Here is a 15,089-nt window from a genome sequence, read left to right as displayed (position 1 = left end):
TCAACTGGCTGAGCCCCCCAGGTGCCCCAAATGACATCTTTTGATGCCAATACCACACTGCTTTTACTGTCTATGGCATGATTATATGTTTGAATACCTGGTAGGACTAGTTGCCACTTACTGTTCTTCTGTGAAAGCTTTCCTGGTTCTTCTTCCTTTTTATCTTACACTAGAATGTTTCAGACCTGTGAAGAATGTAGAGGAGAATGCAACACTTAAAAAAAGTAGAAAGAAAGAAAGAAAGAAAGAGAAAGAAAGAAAAGAAAAGAAAAGAAAGAAAGAAAGAGAAAGAAAGAAAATGTGTTCTAGACACTGACCTACCTACAACCCAGCTTCTGGAATGTCTCCAGTTTCATCTGCAAATGCAGAGGAAGCCCCTCCACCTCACCTCAGCCCCATCCTCCTCCTACCAGGTGGCCATTGAATTCCCTTCCTTGTATTTCTACATATTTTATTCACTTATAGTGCCTGTGGATGTGGGCCTAAACAAAACAGTGATGTAGATGTTTCTGAATTTTAGGTAAATGCTATTATACTTTATGTGTTATTCTGAATATTTTCCCTTTTTATCCCCCCAACTCAACATGATGTTTAAGAGATTCATCCACAGACAACTTGCTCTAGTCCATTATTGCCACAGCTGCGTGGTATTTTATTGTAGGAAAATACCACAGTTTGTTCATTTTCCTGTTGATGGACATTTAGCTTGCATACGATTTTCTGCCCTTATAAACAGTACTTCTACTGACATTCTTGTACATGTCTAAGAATTTCCCTGGGATTTTTTGGGTCTATACCTAGGAATGGAATAACTTGTTCATAGAATATATACACTGTTCATCCCTCCTATATAGAATCAAACTGCTCTTTGCAGCAAGTGTACCTGTTTTTCTGTTTTCACTTTAGAATTCGCTTTACCATTTCAAAATGAACATAAATATAAGTAACAGTTTTATTGGATTAAATTTATAGATTGATTTAGGAATAATTAACATTTTATGATATTTAGGATTCTAGGGGTGCCTGGGTGGCTCATTTGGTTAAGTGTCTGACTTTAGGTCATGATCTCACGGTTCTTGAGTTCAAGCCCCACATTGGGCTCTGTGCTGATAGCTTGGAGCCTGGAACCTGCTTCAGATTCTGTGTCTTCCTCTCTTTCTCTGCCCCTCCCCCATTCATACTCTCTGTCTCTCTCTCTTTAAAATAAATAAACTTTAAAAAAATTAAAAAATAAAGAATTTTTATCTAAGGATGTGGAACTTTTTTGTTATTCAGTGTATCTCAAATTATGTTCTCTTTTTTTGTTACTATTATAAATGAAAATTTTCTCTTCCATTCTATCTTATAATTGGTTGTTGTTTGTAATGATAAAAACCATTGCTTTCTTTATATTACTTTTGTAACTTGCCCCTTTATTCTTCCGAGCATCTTGCAAGTTGATTGTCTTGGGCTTTGCCAGGTGTACAATCAGATTATCCACTAATGTTGACCATATTTGTCTCCTTTCAAATTTGTACATTGAATTTCCTAGACTAATTGTTTTGCCTACTGCTCCACAATACTGCTAAATAATGGTGGTAAGTGTGGACATTTTGCCTTGTTCCTAATTTTTATGGGAAGAATTCTGGTGTTGTTCCATTAAGCATTTTGTGTTGAAAAAGATATATATCATCATGGCAGAAAATATCCATCTATTCCTGTTTTATTATGAGATTTTCTTTTTTTTTTTTTTTGAATTTTTTTTTCAACTTTTTTTTTTTTATTTATTTATTTTTGTGACAGAGAGAGACAGAGCATGAACGGGGGAGGGGCAGAGAGAGAGGGAGACACAGAATCGGAAACAGGCTCCAGGCTCCGAGCCATCAGCCCAGAGCCTGATGCGGGGCTCGAACTCACGGACCGCGAGATCGTGACCTGGCCGAAGTCGGACGCCTAACCGACTGCGCCACCCAGGCGCCCCCTATTATGAGATTTTCAAAATCAAGAATGAGTGTTGACTATTATTTATTGCCTCTTCAGTGTCTGTTGAGATGTTTAGATAAGGCTTTACATTCAGTAATATGGTTATTTTATATTATGAATTCTCTAATATTGAACCATCCTTGCTTTATAGTCAACCCTACTTGGTTCTTCAGTGTGTTGTTGGCTTCTCTGCCAGTAATGTATTTAGGAGTTTTGCATTGATACTCATAAGCAAGCTTGATTTCATGGGCCTGTCTGGGTCTCTGGGATCTATGTATGAGGCACCCTGGTAGGATCTGGGTGTTAGAGTCCTCCTTAACAGCTTCAGCATTTATACTAAGAACCAGTTCTCATGATTATTTGGGTCTCCAAATGTTCCACGGAACTTCAGCCTTCTAGAGATGATTTTCTCCATAATCTTTTCACAGAGTAGGGTGGCATCTCAGATAAGAGGGGTTCTGTTCAGATTCCTTGAGAATGGCCATGGACCACAGTCTCCTGTTACATAGCTCATCTTGTTCTCTCTCTAGTCAGGCTTTCTTCCATATAAGTGCGTTTTGGAGAAAGTGCGGCCTAACTCATTGTCTAAGCTGACCCTCTCCCAGCTCCCTTCCTGCTGTGCTTACTGCTTCACTAGAAGTTCTTCCCAGTTCTCTAAGCAGGTTATTTTTCCAAAGTTGAATTTATAAGGGAGCTATTTGGATCAGGAGTGTATTTTTCCAGAGAAAACATGTTTTAAGTAATAGTTGAACTACTTCCTTATCCTGGCCTTGAAGCCCATTTACTGCTTAAAGTCCCTACTAGAGGTGTGGGTCTGGCAGTCCCAACTACAGCTTGTCACCAGTTATCGTGGTCTTATGACAGGAACCTATGTGGAGTTCCATTGCTGGAACCCTCACCAGAAGCCCACTCTTTCCAACCTTGGCCTGACAAGAGCATCTTTACTTTCAAAAGGCCAGTTGCTTCTGGGGGATTCTTTAGACTGGGCTGCCTACTTGCACCAGGAACAGGTTAACTCTGTAAGAAGAGGTCCCCTTCTCTATTTGCATGAGAAAAGAGAATTCTGTGCATTTGCCTAGGAGAAAGCAACTACCCATCAATCACTCCCTAGGTGACCCCTCAGGAGAACAAAGGGCAGTTGGTTTTTTTAAGTCAAGGGTTTGTAAGTTAGGGGTTACCAGCAAATGGGATCTCTCTTGGTAGGATGCTTTTCTTTTTCTTTTTCTTCTTGATGGACAAATTAGGCTCCATTTTTATTTCTTTCTGACTCCAGGCATCTCTGTAGGTCTCTATTCTCTGGCTTTCTCTATCCTCTTCCTTTCTATTCTCACTTTCCCCAATTGGCTACCACTCTGCTCCCCCCTCCCGCCCTCCATCCTATCTCTTGGTGTGTAATTTGTTTGCAGTCAGGTTGTCTCTTTGATTTACTAGGCCTCTTCTCAGCAGAATTATAATAAATGGATTGCTTTGCTGAGCCCCAGCTAGTTCAACACCATTTGCTCAGCCTGGGTCAAGCCCCTTGCAAACAGAGGATGCGTACAGCCTGCACAGAGGCCCGTGCTCACACACACGATACCAGCCCTCTGCATCTCTTCCTAGCCAAATATAATGAAAAATCACAAGTCATCCATCTGAGAACCAATTACGTTACAATAACGTGAAAGAGATGTCCTTAGGACAGTTTGTCTCCCCATAGTGAGTCCTGGGTACTGATGCTCTTGGGCCTGGAGATTGTCCTGATTATAGACTTAATTAGTTGTATAATTAGCAAATGTAGGCTTATAAAACCTTTTGTTGTTTGCATCCAAAATACACGTAAAGAACATAAACCTAAACTGTGTTAACTGAAATGGGGAATGAACAAATCCATTCACGGGCCACTGTGCCTCGAACACTTTCAGTGGTTTTCCTTCACATTGAGAAGGAAGTAGAAAAGCAAGAGAACAAACCATAAATCCAAAGAACATCTTAATGCGGCCTATGAGGCCCAGCCTGCCTGCTTCCCCTCCCATTCTGTCCAGTGCAAGTGCGTACTCCGTGCCCTACTCTCTCTCTCTTTCTCTCTCTCTCGGGCCCCATAAGAGCCTTTCTCTTGCTCAGAAGTGCCAGACCCCATGAGGGCTTTGGCCTCACCCTCACCTCTGCCTGACAGTTCTGCTAGGCACCAGCTCCTTCCTTTCCTTCATCAGGCCCTTTTGCTCATCCCTCCAGGCTCAGCCTCAAAGCTGCTTCCTCCAGGAAGCATCTCATCATCTACATGAGCTTGGTCCTGTTGTCTTCACCACCCACTGTCATCCTCCTCTGTGTCACCTAGTGCAGTGGTCATGACATGAGTATTTGGGCCACTCCTTGAGGGTTATCTGTCTGTCCCTCCGGACCACACAGTGCCTGGCATTTGGGCTCCTGTCTGTTCCATTCTGGGTTTTATCTGCAGAGCAGGTACTCCCTAGGGTACCTGTGGGCAGAACTGAGTGAAGGAAGGAAAAGAATGCCAAGAGCAACAGCAGCTTTGTCTTTCTTCACTGAGTTGTCAGGAGAGGTTTGCACTGAAGTGTGAAATTTCTCTTTTCATAGCTCCCTCTGTTTCCCACCCTCACTCACCCACCTTTATTCCTGTGCATGGCCCATTCTTGTTGAGGTGAGCCCATGCTGATTTCTCCTCACCAAAGATGGAGCCTGAAGGGTAGCGACTGAACCTCTGCCAGCCTGGGATTCTGCAGCCCAGTGTGCATGGGCTCATTTCAGATTCATTGAACTGAGTTGGTGACTTCATCGTGAGGCGTCCTGGCCAGGGATCTCCCGCTGTCACCGCATCTGAGCTGGGCACAGCGTGACTTATGGAAAGAGGTGCAGAGTGGTGGCAAGGCCTGGGCTCTGAGTGGACCCAACTCACTGTGCTACCTTGAGACACCCTCCCCCAGGGTCAGCTTCTCATCTGAGGCCCCTCCTAATGATATGATTTGACCTCTGAAGCAGAAATGCAAAGACTGGGTCTTCTCAGCCTACAAGTCTTCCAAAAGGTCACGTCAGCCACCCCTTACCTCCAGGAAAGGTGGCACCTTGTCCATCTGTTTCTTCTCTGATGTCTGTACTCTATTGTCCTTGTCCCCATCTAGTGGTGTTTATGAAGCCGTGAGCTGTCGGTTTGGTTCTTTCTTTGGGTTCTGGCAAATGAAATAAGGTTCTGGAAGAAGGGTGGGGAGTTCTGTTTGGACCAACGGCTCCAATGTGGAAGACCGACCAGCCTCTGTCACCAAACTCTCTGGGCTTTTTGAGATGCACTCCTTAGCGCAGCGTTTTGTGAGTATATCAGTCAGAGGCGGTACATTTCCCCTGCCTCCTCCTGTGGGCACCTCTGATCCACAGAGGTGTGTTGAAGAGCCAAACGCTTTGTTCCTGGAAAACATCCCCTTCTGATGGTTTGATTCCCTTACCTGGTATTTTTCTCTGTAGTTTCTCATTTTCTCTGTCTCGGGGAACGAGGAGCCGTTGCGGTGATGCTAGGGCCTCTCCTTTTCTTGTTGGAGTTCAGTAAATCTGCAGCATCTGAAGGGAGTGGCAGCCTCCAGCCTTGGGCTTCAACAGGGAAGTAGGACACTTAATGTATAGCCGAAGCTTCTGCTTTCATAACCAGCCCCCTCTCTTCTGGAGATTTGTAGTTTAGAAGGTGTTATTTAGAAGAAATCAATGCAAAATAGGAGTCTGAATCGGGGAGAGCCCTATGCTCTCCGCTCGCTCACCCCTGCTCTCCCATGGCCCTGCAGATTTGCCTTGCTTTTTCTAGCCAAGCCTGGCCCCCAGGAGTTGACACCCACAGAGATCAAAGCCACCTCTATCTTGTCTTCTCACTCTGCATTTGCTGGCTCTCTGGATGCCCAGTGAATTAAGCATTTCGCTCAGTGACAGAGAATCAGGGTCCAGATGGACGCAGGAATGGTCTTGGTGCCCGGTGCAGAAGGTGGGTGTTGGACAGTGACTGCCTGTCTTTCCGGCCATTGCAAGCAGGGGGAGAGTAAAGGTCTTGGAGAGAATAATCTCGAACTGTTACCAATGCATTTTTTTCCACAAAGAAAATAAGAAAGCCACAGCTTTGAAGTGGAAATTTTCTAGGCTTGGAAGAAGCTGAAAAGTAAAGTGTGGTGCTAGGGACCTTTTGTGTGCAGATGCAGAATGTGAAAACATGTACTTTTCCCATTAAACATGCTCAAATATCCTTCTAGTACTCATGTAAGCAAAAGTGAATTTGCTGTTTATAAGTCTAAGAGGAAAAGCCACCTGAATGTTAAGAAGGGCAGCTTAAGTTTCTATTCAAGTTTAAACTGCTTGAGAAGGTGGGCCGATAATAGGAAAAGCATGACAGGTTTTTCTCCTGCATTTTGAAATGGATGGGCAAGGGGAGGGGGAGTGGGCACAATTGAAATCCAAAATGAAAGGTGAGGTCCTTCCTCTACCTTTCTTTTTCAGTTCCAGTTTCTGCAGCCTATGCCAATCGTTGTTGGAACAGGCAAACAGGCTTGGGGTTGGGGTAGGGGTTGGAGAGAAGCAAGGAACTGGAATCTTCTCTTGGACTCCTCCAACTTTCTTCCATGTAGCCAATAGCAGGGAGTTGTAGCAAGAGGGAGATGTGGACATGGAAGTCTTTTAATGGATCACCAGGTCAGGTTTATGGCACCTCAAGGTCAGGGAAAGAAGCTGTGAGATACCACACAGACCGCCCAGACCTGCAGACTGTTCATAGTCCCCAAAGGTCCTCCGAGGCCTCCCTGTAGAAGCCACCTCAGAGATGCCCCGTGTGTGTTTGCCACGTATCTGCTGGATGTCTACCTTTCTCTTCAACCAGTGTTCTTCAGTCTTGGTGGCCTCCTTCTCATAACCTGTCACACTGGATGCAAATTATCCAATTATCCTGTCAGTGAAGGGGGTAATCACTGAACCTACCTCATGGGGTCACTGAAGACTGACAGAGGCACTGAGACCATGCCGTGAGAATCCGGTAATACTTGACGCCATGGTGGTGGACGTTGCTATTACTACTCTGACAGTCATTGTCTCCACCCACACTGGCGTGCCGCTGCTCACCTTTCTTCTTGCTGAGTGACTTGATGGTTTCCTCTTGTCCAAGGCCTGCTCCCCAGCGGGTTGGTCTCTACTGTAGATCGTTACAGAGTTGGCCTCCTCCAGCCCATGTCCTCTGCCCACAAGCCTCTTGCTTTGCTCATCAGTAGTCCCCTGCAGTGTCAGGCTCAGAGGGCAGCCCTCCTCGGGCAGACTTGCTAGAAAGCACCGTGGGTTTGGTGTTGACAGAGGTGGGAATCTGGCTGGAAGCTGTAGTTGTCCTCAGGCCCCTGTCCGAAGGGCCCCACATGAGCCTTCTGATTCACAGGGGCAGAGGTTGGTGAAGGGTCAGCCCTGGTAGTTCAGCTTCATGATGGGGTGTGGGAACCGCTCAGTGGAGAGTTGCCTCCTGGCGAATGTCCCTCTGCTCACGTGATATCTGTCTCATCACCAGGAGGACTGTATGAGAGTGGAGGCATGGGCCTACACAAGGTGTGTGTGGACGGGGGAGACTCTGGCCCTTTGGTGAAATGAGTGTGCCTTGGAGAGTTTTCTTGAAAAGGTGAGGGCAGAGTTGTTCCCTGATGCTTTCTCACAACCAGGTTTAAGTCAGGGGATTCTGGGCATACCCCAATCCCCCCTCGCCATATTCATAAAGAGTGGTTTTATTCTTGGTCAGCTCCTCACTCTTAGGATTCTGGAAGATTCCACCTTCCTTTGGCCTGGGAAACCATGAGGGGCTACATGGTTGCTGTGGAGGGATGCTGCGATCCTAGCTGCTCTCTGACCCCTGGGACTCAGGCCAAGGGCATGGGGGGTGGGGGCAGGCAGCAGCAGCCCTGCAGGAGAGTGTGACTGCAAGTCAGCAAGGCAGGGTGGTAGGGTCATTGGCAGGTCCCTTAAGGTGGCCCTCCCACCACAGGTGTGTCCAGTCCTTAGGTATCATTGTTCCTCTGCCGAGAATGCCTTCCCTGCTGGTCTCTTCAGGGACATGACTCATCTAAAATTCAGAGGGGCAGGGGCGCCTGGGTGGCTCAGTCGGTTAAGCGTCCGACTTCAGCTCAGGTCAAGATCTCACAGTCTGTGAGTTCGAGCCCCGCGTCGGGCTCTGGGCTGATGGCTCAGAGCCTGGAGCCTGCTTCTGATTCTGTGTCTCCCTCTCTCTCTGCCCCTCCCCCATTCATGCTCTGTCTCTCTCTGTCTCAAAAATAAATAAAAAAACGTTAAAAAAAATAAAAAAAAAATAAAATTCAGAGGGGCATTTCCTCTGGGCTGCCTGGCCCGACTCCTGGCTCTGACTGAAGTAGCCAGCCCATCCTTCCATTGCACTGTTGACTGACACATGGAATGAATGAAGGATGGATGGTCACTTCTCACTTTAGGACCATTATTACCTACTTCAGACCCTCCTTCATCCAGGCTCAGACATTTTGGGACTAGCTATGAAAGATGGGGGCTGGTTTGGGACTCCAGCCTGAGTGGGTGTGTCTGCCTTCCTTCCCCAGGGGAATCATCTTTCTGGTGGGCAGCTGGGTCTCAGTGAGATGTGAGGAAGGGAGGGGTTTTAGAGCCGCTTCTGTAGGCAGCCTCCCTTCTCTTCTCTTAGAGCCCAAACTGCATGTGGACCATGGCCCAAGGCCATGACACGCCCTGTGTTTCACCATTAAACATCCCTCAAGGATTCGTGACTTGGAGCCTGATTAATCCCTAGAGGGCAAATCGATGCTATCTCCTGTGCCAGTGGCATCTATCGGCATGTTGGTGGGGTGGGCTGCCATGAGAAGGATTGTGCCCTGGTGGCTTAGTGTGCCTGGGCTGCTGGCAGTGTCTGTCATGGGTGAGGGGAGAGGTGTGGCTGCACAGAGGCCAAGTGTTTTGTCATCTCAGCTATCCACTTCATGCCCAGCCTCCTCTAAGTTACGTTTTTACAGTCGTCACCTCCAAGTGTCATCCTATAAAAGGGATTCATTAGCAGCCCGTGTTCAGCTGGGGAAAATGACTTGATCACAGTGGCACTGAGTGCTGAAGGCAGGACTGGGTGGAGAAGCTGAGTCTGTAGGATTTCCAGCCCAGTCTCCACGGGTTCCTCCTTCCTGCTGACCCCATGGTCTCATTTAGTGGCACAGATTGGCCTTCTCTGTGTCGCTGGTGGCAGGCCAGCCCTGATGCTCCAGACTCCCAGGAGATTGCAGGAGAGGTTCGGCAGTCAGCATGCTGGCAGGTGATACAGGGCTTCAGCACAGTGTGTAGTTTGGAAGCGATTTTGTGTTTTCTAGGCGCCCATCTGTGGAGGAGAGCAGTGTCTGCGCGGGTCTGTCTGCTTACTGAGGAAACAGCTGATGCTCCCGTGTGGAACTGTCTGCCCTCTGCGTGTGTCATTTCATTTCCAGGCTGAGAAGCTCCAGGCCTTCTCAGGAGGTGGGTCCAGCCTTCGGGAGCTCTGCCTCCAGTCCCCGGAAGCGCCCTGATGTTTTGCTTCCTTGTGGGAATGAAACGTATGCCATGCCAGGTATACAGCATGCTGGCTGGGAGCTCAGCTCCCACTTCTGATTCTGGCCAGCCTCCTGAGGGCAGCATGCAGGGCGGCATGGTCTTAGAGGGTGTCTTGAGCCAGTTCTTAGTGGTCTCCTAACAGATGAGGTAGATGCCCCTACGTAGCAGTTCCGATTTTCTTAACTTCTTTGTGTAGTGTGGATCGGTGAGTGGAGGGCAAGCAGAGGGCCGTGGGCTCTTCATATCATGGGCGTTTCCCAGGAGTTAGGAGTAGAAAAGACACTTTGGACTCTTGATGCATGAAGTTCATCATCATTGTCCTAATCATCCTCTTTCTCATCATCCTCAGCCATGGGGACCTGGGGATTAAGGAAAATTTTTGCTGGATGTTCTAGGCAGAGAATGAGACAGCTTCTAACTCAGGTTGACCTGAGTGTTAATTCGCTCTTGTCAGTCCTTCTGAGATCCTACACTGGGCAGCTTGCTGATCCCCCCAAACACACAATTCTTGCATGTGTCAGTGCCTTTGCTCTTGCTGTTCCCTCTGCCTAGAATTCCTTTCCACGTTTCTTTGACTAGCACACTTCTCGTGTGCTAAGCCCCAGCTCAAGTACCCCTTTCTGTTGCACAGAATAAATGTATTTCCAAGGATAATGTTTATCACATTCTAAAGTTGATCTCTTCCTTGTTTTCAAGTGCCCAAATACACATGCAACTTTGGGTTTATTGAGGGGAGGGTAGGCACACACAGCAAGGATAGTGGTGGGAAGTCATAACTATAACTGGTGAGTTTGTGAGATGATGGAGTGACTGATGGACTCAGAGCTTCTTTCTAGGCCAGGAGTGGCAATACATAGGCCAGGTGGGTCAGGGATGTCTTTGGTGTATAAGCTGATAAAACTATCCTAGGAGAATGGACTTTAGGGTTAGATAAGACCTTAGTTGGAATCAGGCCCTGGTTGCAGCATGTTCTGAGGCCTCATCTTTGAGCCCGGTTTCTCTTTCTATAGAAATGTGATAATACAGTCTGCCCATTAGGCTTCTGTGGGAAGCATGTGGGGTGATGTAGGTAAAGCACACAGTAGGTACTCAGTCTGGGTGGCTGTAATTGTGACCGCCCTGGCTGAGAAACTGAGGCCTTTAGGAGCAGGTATCTTAATCGTGTACAACTTTAGATCTGCCAGTAGGCCTAGCATGGTGCATGTGCATACTGGCTGCTCATTTTTTGTAATTGGTTGAGTAGAGCTAATACCCTAAGGATTTTGTGCCAGGAGGAGGCTGGGTGAAAGTGGTAATTAAGGAAGAAGGCTCTGGCAATGGCATGTGTGTAGGGTGAGTTAGAGGTGAGTAGAGGTGTTGGAAGGGAGAGGAAGAACCTTGAGCCTCAGAAGTGAGGAGATAGCAAGCACACTGTGACGTGACCTGGTGGGGCCAGGTGGGTCATGGAGCCTCTTCTTCCAGTGTGGGCTCATGGGGCTGAGTGGGAAGGTAGCCTTGGGCAGAGAGGTGGGAGGGGCATGTGTGTGGGTAGAGGTACTTGTGGGTGTCTGTAGGTGTTGGGGGGAATGTGCATGCGTGGGTGTACATACATACACGTCCAGAGGACCCACCGCTGACCAAAAGACACATTTCTGCCCTCACACAGCTAACAGTTGCATGGGAAAGAATGGCATTAATGAAATTGTTAAACATGTAGTGATTGGTCTGACGGGAAAATTCAGGGATTCTTTGGAATTCATACAAATACCTAATTCATACTTGGGGGCTTGGGGTAGGCAACTTGTTTTCAAAACAGCTTTTATCTTTTGGTCTTATTTATCCATAATAAGCATAATTTAATAATTTTTACATAGATAAATATGTTGATCTTTCCTTTCTTTAACATAACTACAATACCATTATTACATCTAAAAAAATTAACCTAACTTCTTAGTGTTCTCCAATATCCAGTCAGTGTTGAAATTTCCCTGTGTGTCTCATAAAAGTTTTTATAGTTGGTTTATTCAAATCAGGATCCAGACAAGATCCACCTGTTACATTTGGCTGACTTGTCTCTTCTAATCCATAGGTTCCCCTGCCGTCTTATTTTCTCAAGTAATTTGATTGTTGAATGACCAGGTTGTGTGTCCTGCAGAGTTTCACGGAGTCTGGGTTTTGCTGATCACACCCCCATGGTGTCAGTTAATTAGCGTGCTGCTGGGGCTCTTGCACACCCTGTAAACTGGAAGTTAGAGCCAGAGGCTTGAACAGGTTTGGCTTGACTTGGTTTCCCCATAGGCCTTTCACCTACTGCTTCAGCAGCCGTTAGTGACTGTGGCCTAGGCGGGAGACATGTCATTGATGGCAGCATCCACGCTAAAGCCAGCCAGTGAGAAGAGTCACCCAGGGAAAGGGAAGGGGAGGGAGGTAAGGCTTGGGTGAAAGAGAGGACGGACATGCCAGCACTGAGAAGAGCTCTAAGGAGCTGGTCACTGTAGTGAAAGAGGGCTGGGGTGGAAAGCAGAGGCAGCACTGAGCTGTGGGGACCTAGAAGGTCTTTTAAACTCTTTAAGCCTCATCTGCAGAGTGGACAGAGTACCTATGATCGCCTCTGAAAGGCCTGTGGAGATTCAGAGAGGTAGCGGATGCAGGACATTTAGCAGCGGTGCCTGGAAATAGAAAGGGATTACTGGATGTTATTGGTAACAATGATGATGATGATGTGGAGGAGGAGGAGAAGGAAGCTTGGACTTTCCCCCCAGGTCCACGAAGCTGTTGAAAGCTTTTGGGCCAGAGGGTTATGACCAGATTTGCATTTTAGGGAGCCTTACCTGTTTGCAAGATGGAGGATGGGTTTGGGACGGGGATAAAGGGGGGCGAGACCGAAGTTAGGTTGATGCTGTTGTCCAGCAGGAGAGGGGGCCGGCATGAGTTAGTGATGCCAATGGGGGTGGAGGCAAATGGACTTATTGGAAGGTATTCAGAGAGCAAACACAGAGAAGAGGTAAGAGTCAAAACAGGTAAGAGGAGGGAGCCAGGAATCCAGGAGGGGGTAGAGGGCTTTGGCTTGACTCTCTAGAAGGAGGATGGTGGTAAATCTCTGGGACCTTGGGTCAAGCATGCACTCTAGTACCTATATATTTCTGTGTTGTGTGACTGTGTCTGTGCTGCTGTACTAATATATTCTGTGCATTTTAATATACACAGTAAAATAAAAATTACTTAAAAATCAGATAAAGATGAAAGAAACAATATTTTAAAATATCTTGCTATGATTAAAATGTCTCCTTAATCTCATTAGCTGGGAGAGCAAGGCAAAATACACACTCAGGGAAAGGTGCATCATTAGCAATAGCAGGTATATATCCACATCTCAAATAGTCTTCTTGATTATTTGATGTTTTTGGCCAATTTCTTTTCAGATCTGATTAGACTAGCATGGCTCTTAGCTCCTTGTGTGGCTGATGAAGAGCAATTACTAGATGTAGGGCAAGTGTCAGCAACCTCAGGCTCATGGGCCTTATTTACGCTTGCAGTACTGGAATGGCTCAACTTGTGAGTTCTTTGCAGGAATCTTTTAGAGCCACTGATTCTATTTTTATAAGGGTTCATTTGGCCTAAACCAGATTATACGCTCTTTGCCAGGCATCTATAAGCTGCAGTGTCACGCTGAAATGAACACACTGTTAGGGCACGCTGGTCACCCTTCTGCATTTTGTCCTCCTGTGCTTCTCTCAGGACACCTGGGAAGCTGTGCCTGACACATGACCCCTACCAGAGCCCCAGGGAGGGCACCAGGGGCCATCTGTACACTCAGAAGGACTAAGCTTAACTTCTTCCTTTTATCTTCTTTTATGTATTAAGAAGAAATAGAAAAGGAAGTGCAAGCACCATACTTAGATCCCTGGGTTGCTCTGTGACAAGCCAAGGGTGGCAGAGTGTTTTGTGCGAGGTGGTTAAGGCAGGTGAGGTCCTGAGCAGCCTGCTAGCATGTGGCTCCAGCCTGGGCTCTTGCATGCCAGGTACCCCTGCAGCTCATGGAGTCTGGCTGTTGAGGGGTGCCCCCTTTGTGCTGGAAAAGCCAGGGTGGGTGTGTGGAGGAGGGTGGGGGCAGGGAGGAGCTGGGGTGTCACATGTACCCTCTCTGACCTCTAAAGCAGTCTGCCCAGGAGCGAGGCCCCAGCTTGCCCCGAGGCCAGGTGTGTGGGCCTGTATGGGGAATTTGGCACATTTAACAGCATTACTTGCCATTAAAAATGAATTTGCATAAGATCACCTTCTCAGCTGGTCCTGGGGGCTGGGGGTCCAGGGTCCTCTCACTTACTGCCTGCTCATGGACATTCCCCTCCCACCAGCCAGGGCCCTGTGTACGTTTCTAGGGATGGCAGTGGTGAGGCCTCTGCAAAAGGAGGGGCCCGGGTACCCACCAGAGATGGGAACCAGATAATGGATTAACCAGGCAGAGTTGGTGGAAAAGAGATTTGTGAGGTTGTTTAAAATTGTTCGGCATTCTACAGGCTGTTATTCTCTTGCTGCTAATCCTGGATTCTGATGAATCCACAGGAGACCCGTGGACTCGGACGTCATGCCTATGCTGAGCAGTTCCACCGCGACCTCACTGCAGCCAAATGTGCCTGGGAGGGAGACTGGCTGGAGGAACGTGGGCCCTAGTTGGTTGTTGCTGTAACATTGCTTCCTGAGCCTGTGCAGAGCCAGTGCAAGCATCTGCTCTGGCCCCAGAGCCCCTGCAGTCCTTGGGAGGGGGCAGGCGCCTGGGCACTTGGGGAGGGTGCGTCCGCCTTGACGGGACTGGCTGCTGCCAAAGGGAGCTCATTGGAGTCAGCTCCACAGTCACCCTGTGCAGTTCCCAGCCCTGGAAAGGAGGCCGGCTGTGAGAAGAGGCAGCGCTGCCGACCAATTAGGAGCCCAGGCCGCGTGGCGCTTTCCTCCCCTGAGTGATCATTTCCTTCTGAGGCTTGGTTCTGCCCTCTGATTATCGCGACGCGTTGCCTGTTTGGTTTTTCTCTGCTTAACTCCCACACTCATTTTGTGCATGAATGAGTACAATGAAACCAGTTTAATTTGCTGTTAATTCTCTGTTCAAAATATTCTCTTGTGTTTAAGGGACATGGTCCCTTTCATCTTTCTGCGGTGGTTCTGGAAAGAAGGCAGCTGCTGGGGTGGCGGAAAGGGTGGGGAGGGCGAGGGGCTGTGGGAGACAGGCACAGTTCTTTGCGGAGCAGGTGGGCACTGTGGAGTGGGACATCTTTCACAGCCTGTTTGAGAAGAGGGCCCGTGGGGGTGGGGCCTTTAGGCTTTGGAGCTAGGGGTCATTTTGGATTCTCACTGTGGGGTGAAGTTCATGATTGAGAGAAATACCTCCCAGTGGAGGGGTCATGGCAAGGGATTCGAGGGTGCAAACCCAAGCTGGCTTCTGTGGATCCCGTGTGTAGGCATGAGAAAATGAATTCTGCAGCAAGTCACAGTTGTGAGGTGGTCAGGGGAGATGGTGATGTAATTTACAGAAGGCAAACTTTAAAAATTGCTTTAAAGCATCTATGTGTAGTGTTTATACAATATGCTCGAGCTTAGCCAGTCTG

The 15,089-nt window shown here is 47.7% G+C and overlaps 1 protein-coding gene across 1 annotated transcript in view; it reads left to right on the top strand.

The window, feature by feature from the left end:
• Positions 1 to 9,329: 9,329 nt before the first annotated feature.
• Positions 9,330 to 15,089, top strand: part of EPHB1 (EPH receptor B1) — a 323,054-nt gene continuing 317,294 nt past the window's right edge. Inside the window, exon 1 of the mRNA XM_042955106.1 lies at positions 9,330 to 9,435. Coding sequence (XP_042811040.1) covers positions 9,357 to 9,435 — 79 coding nt within the window. The 5' untranslated portion in view covers positions 9,330 to 9,356. The remainder of the gene's footprint in view (positions 9,436 to 15,089) is intronic.

The sequence above is a fragment of the Panthera leo genome, chromosome C2, assembly GCF_018350215.1.
Source record: "Panthera leo isolate Ple1 chromosome C2, P.leo_Ple1_pat1.1, whole genome shotgun sequence".
In the NCBI taxonomy this organism is placed as follows: Eukaryota; Metazoa; Chordata; class Mammalia; order Carnivora; family Felidae; genus Panthera; species Panthera leo.
This window is presented reverse-complemented; position numbering and strand designations above follow the sequence as displayed.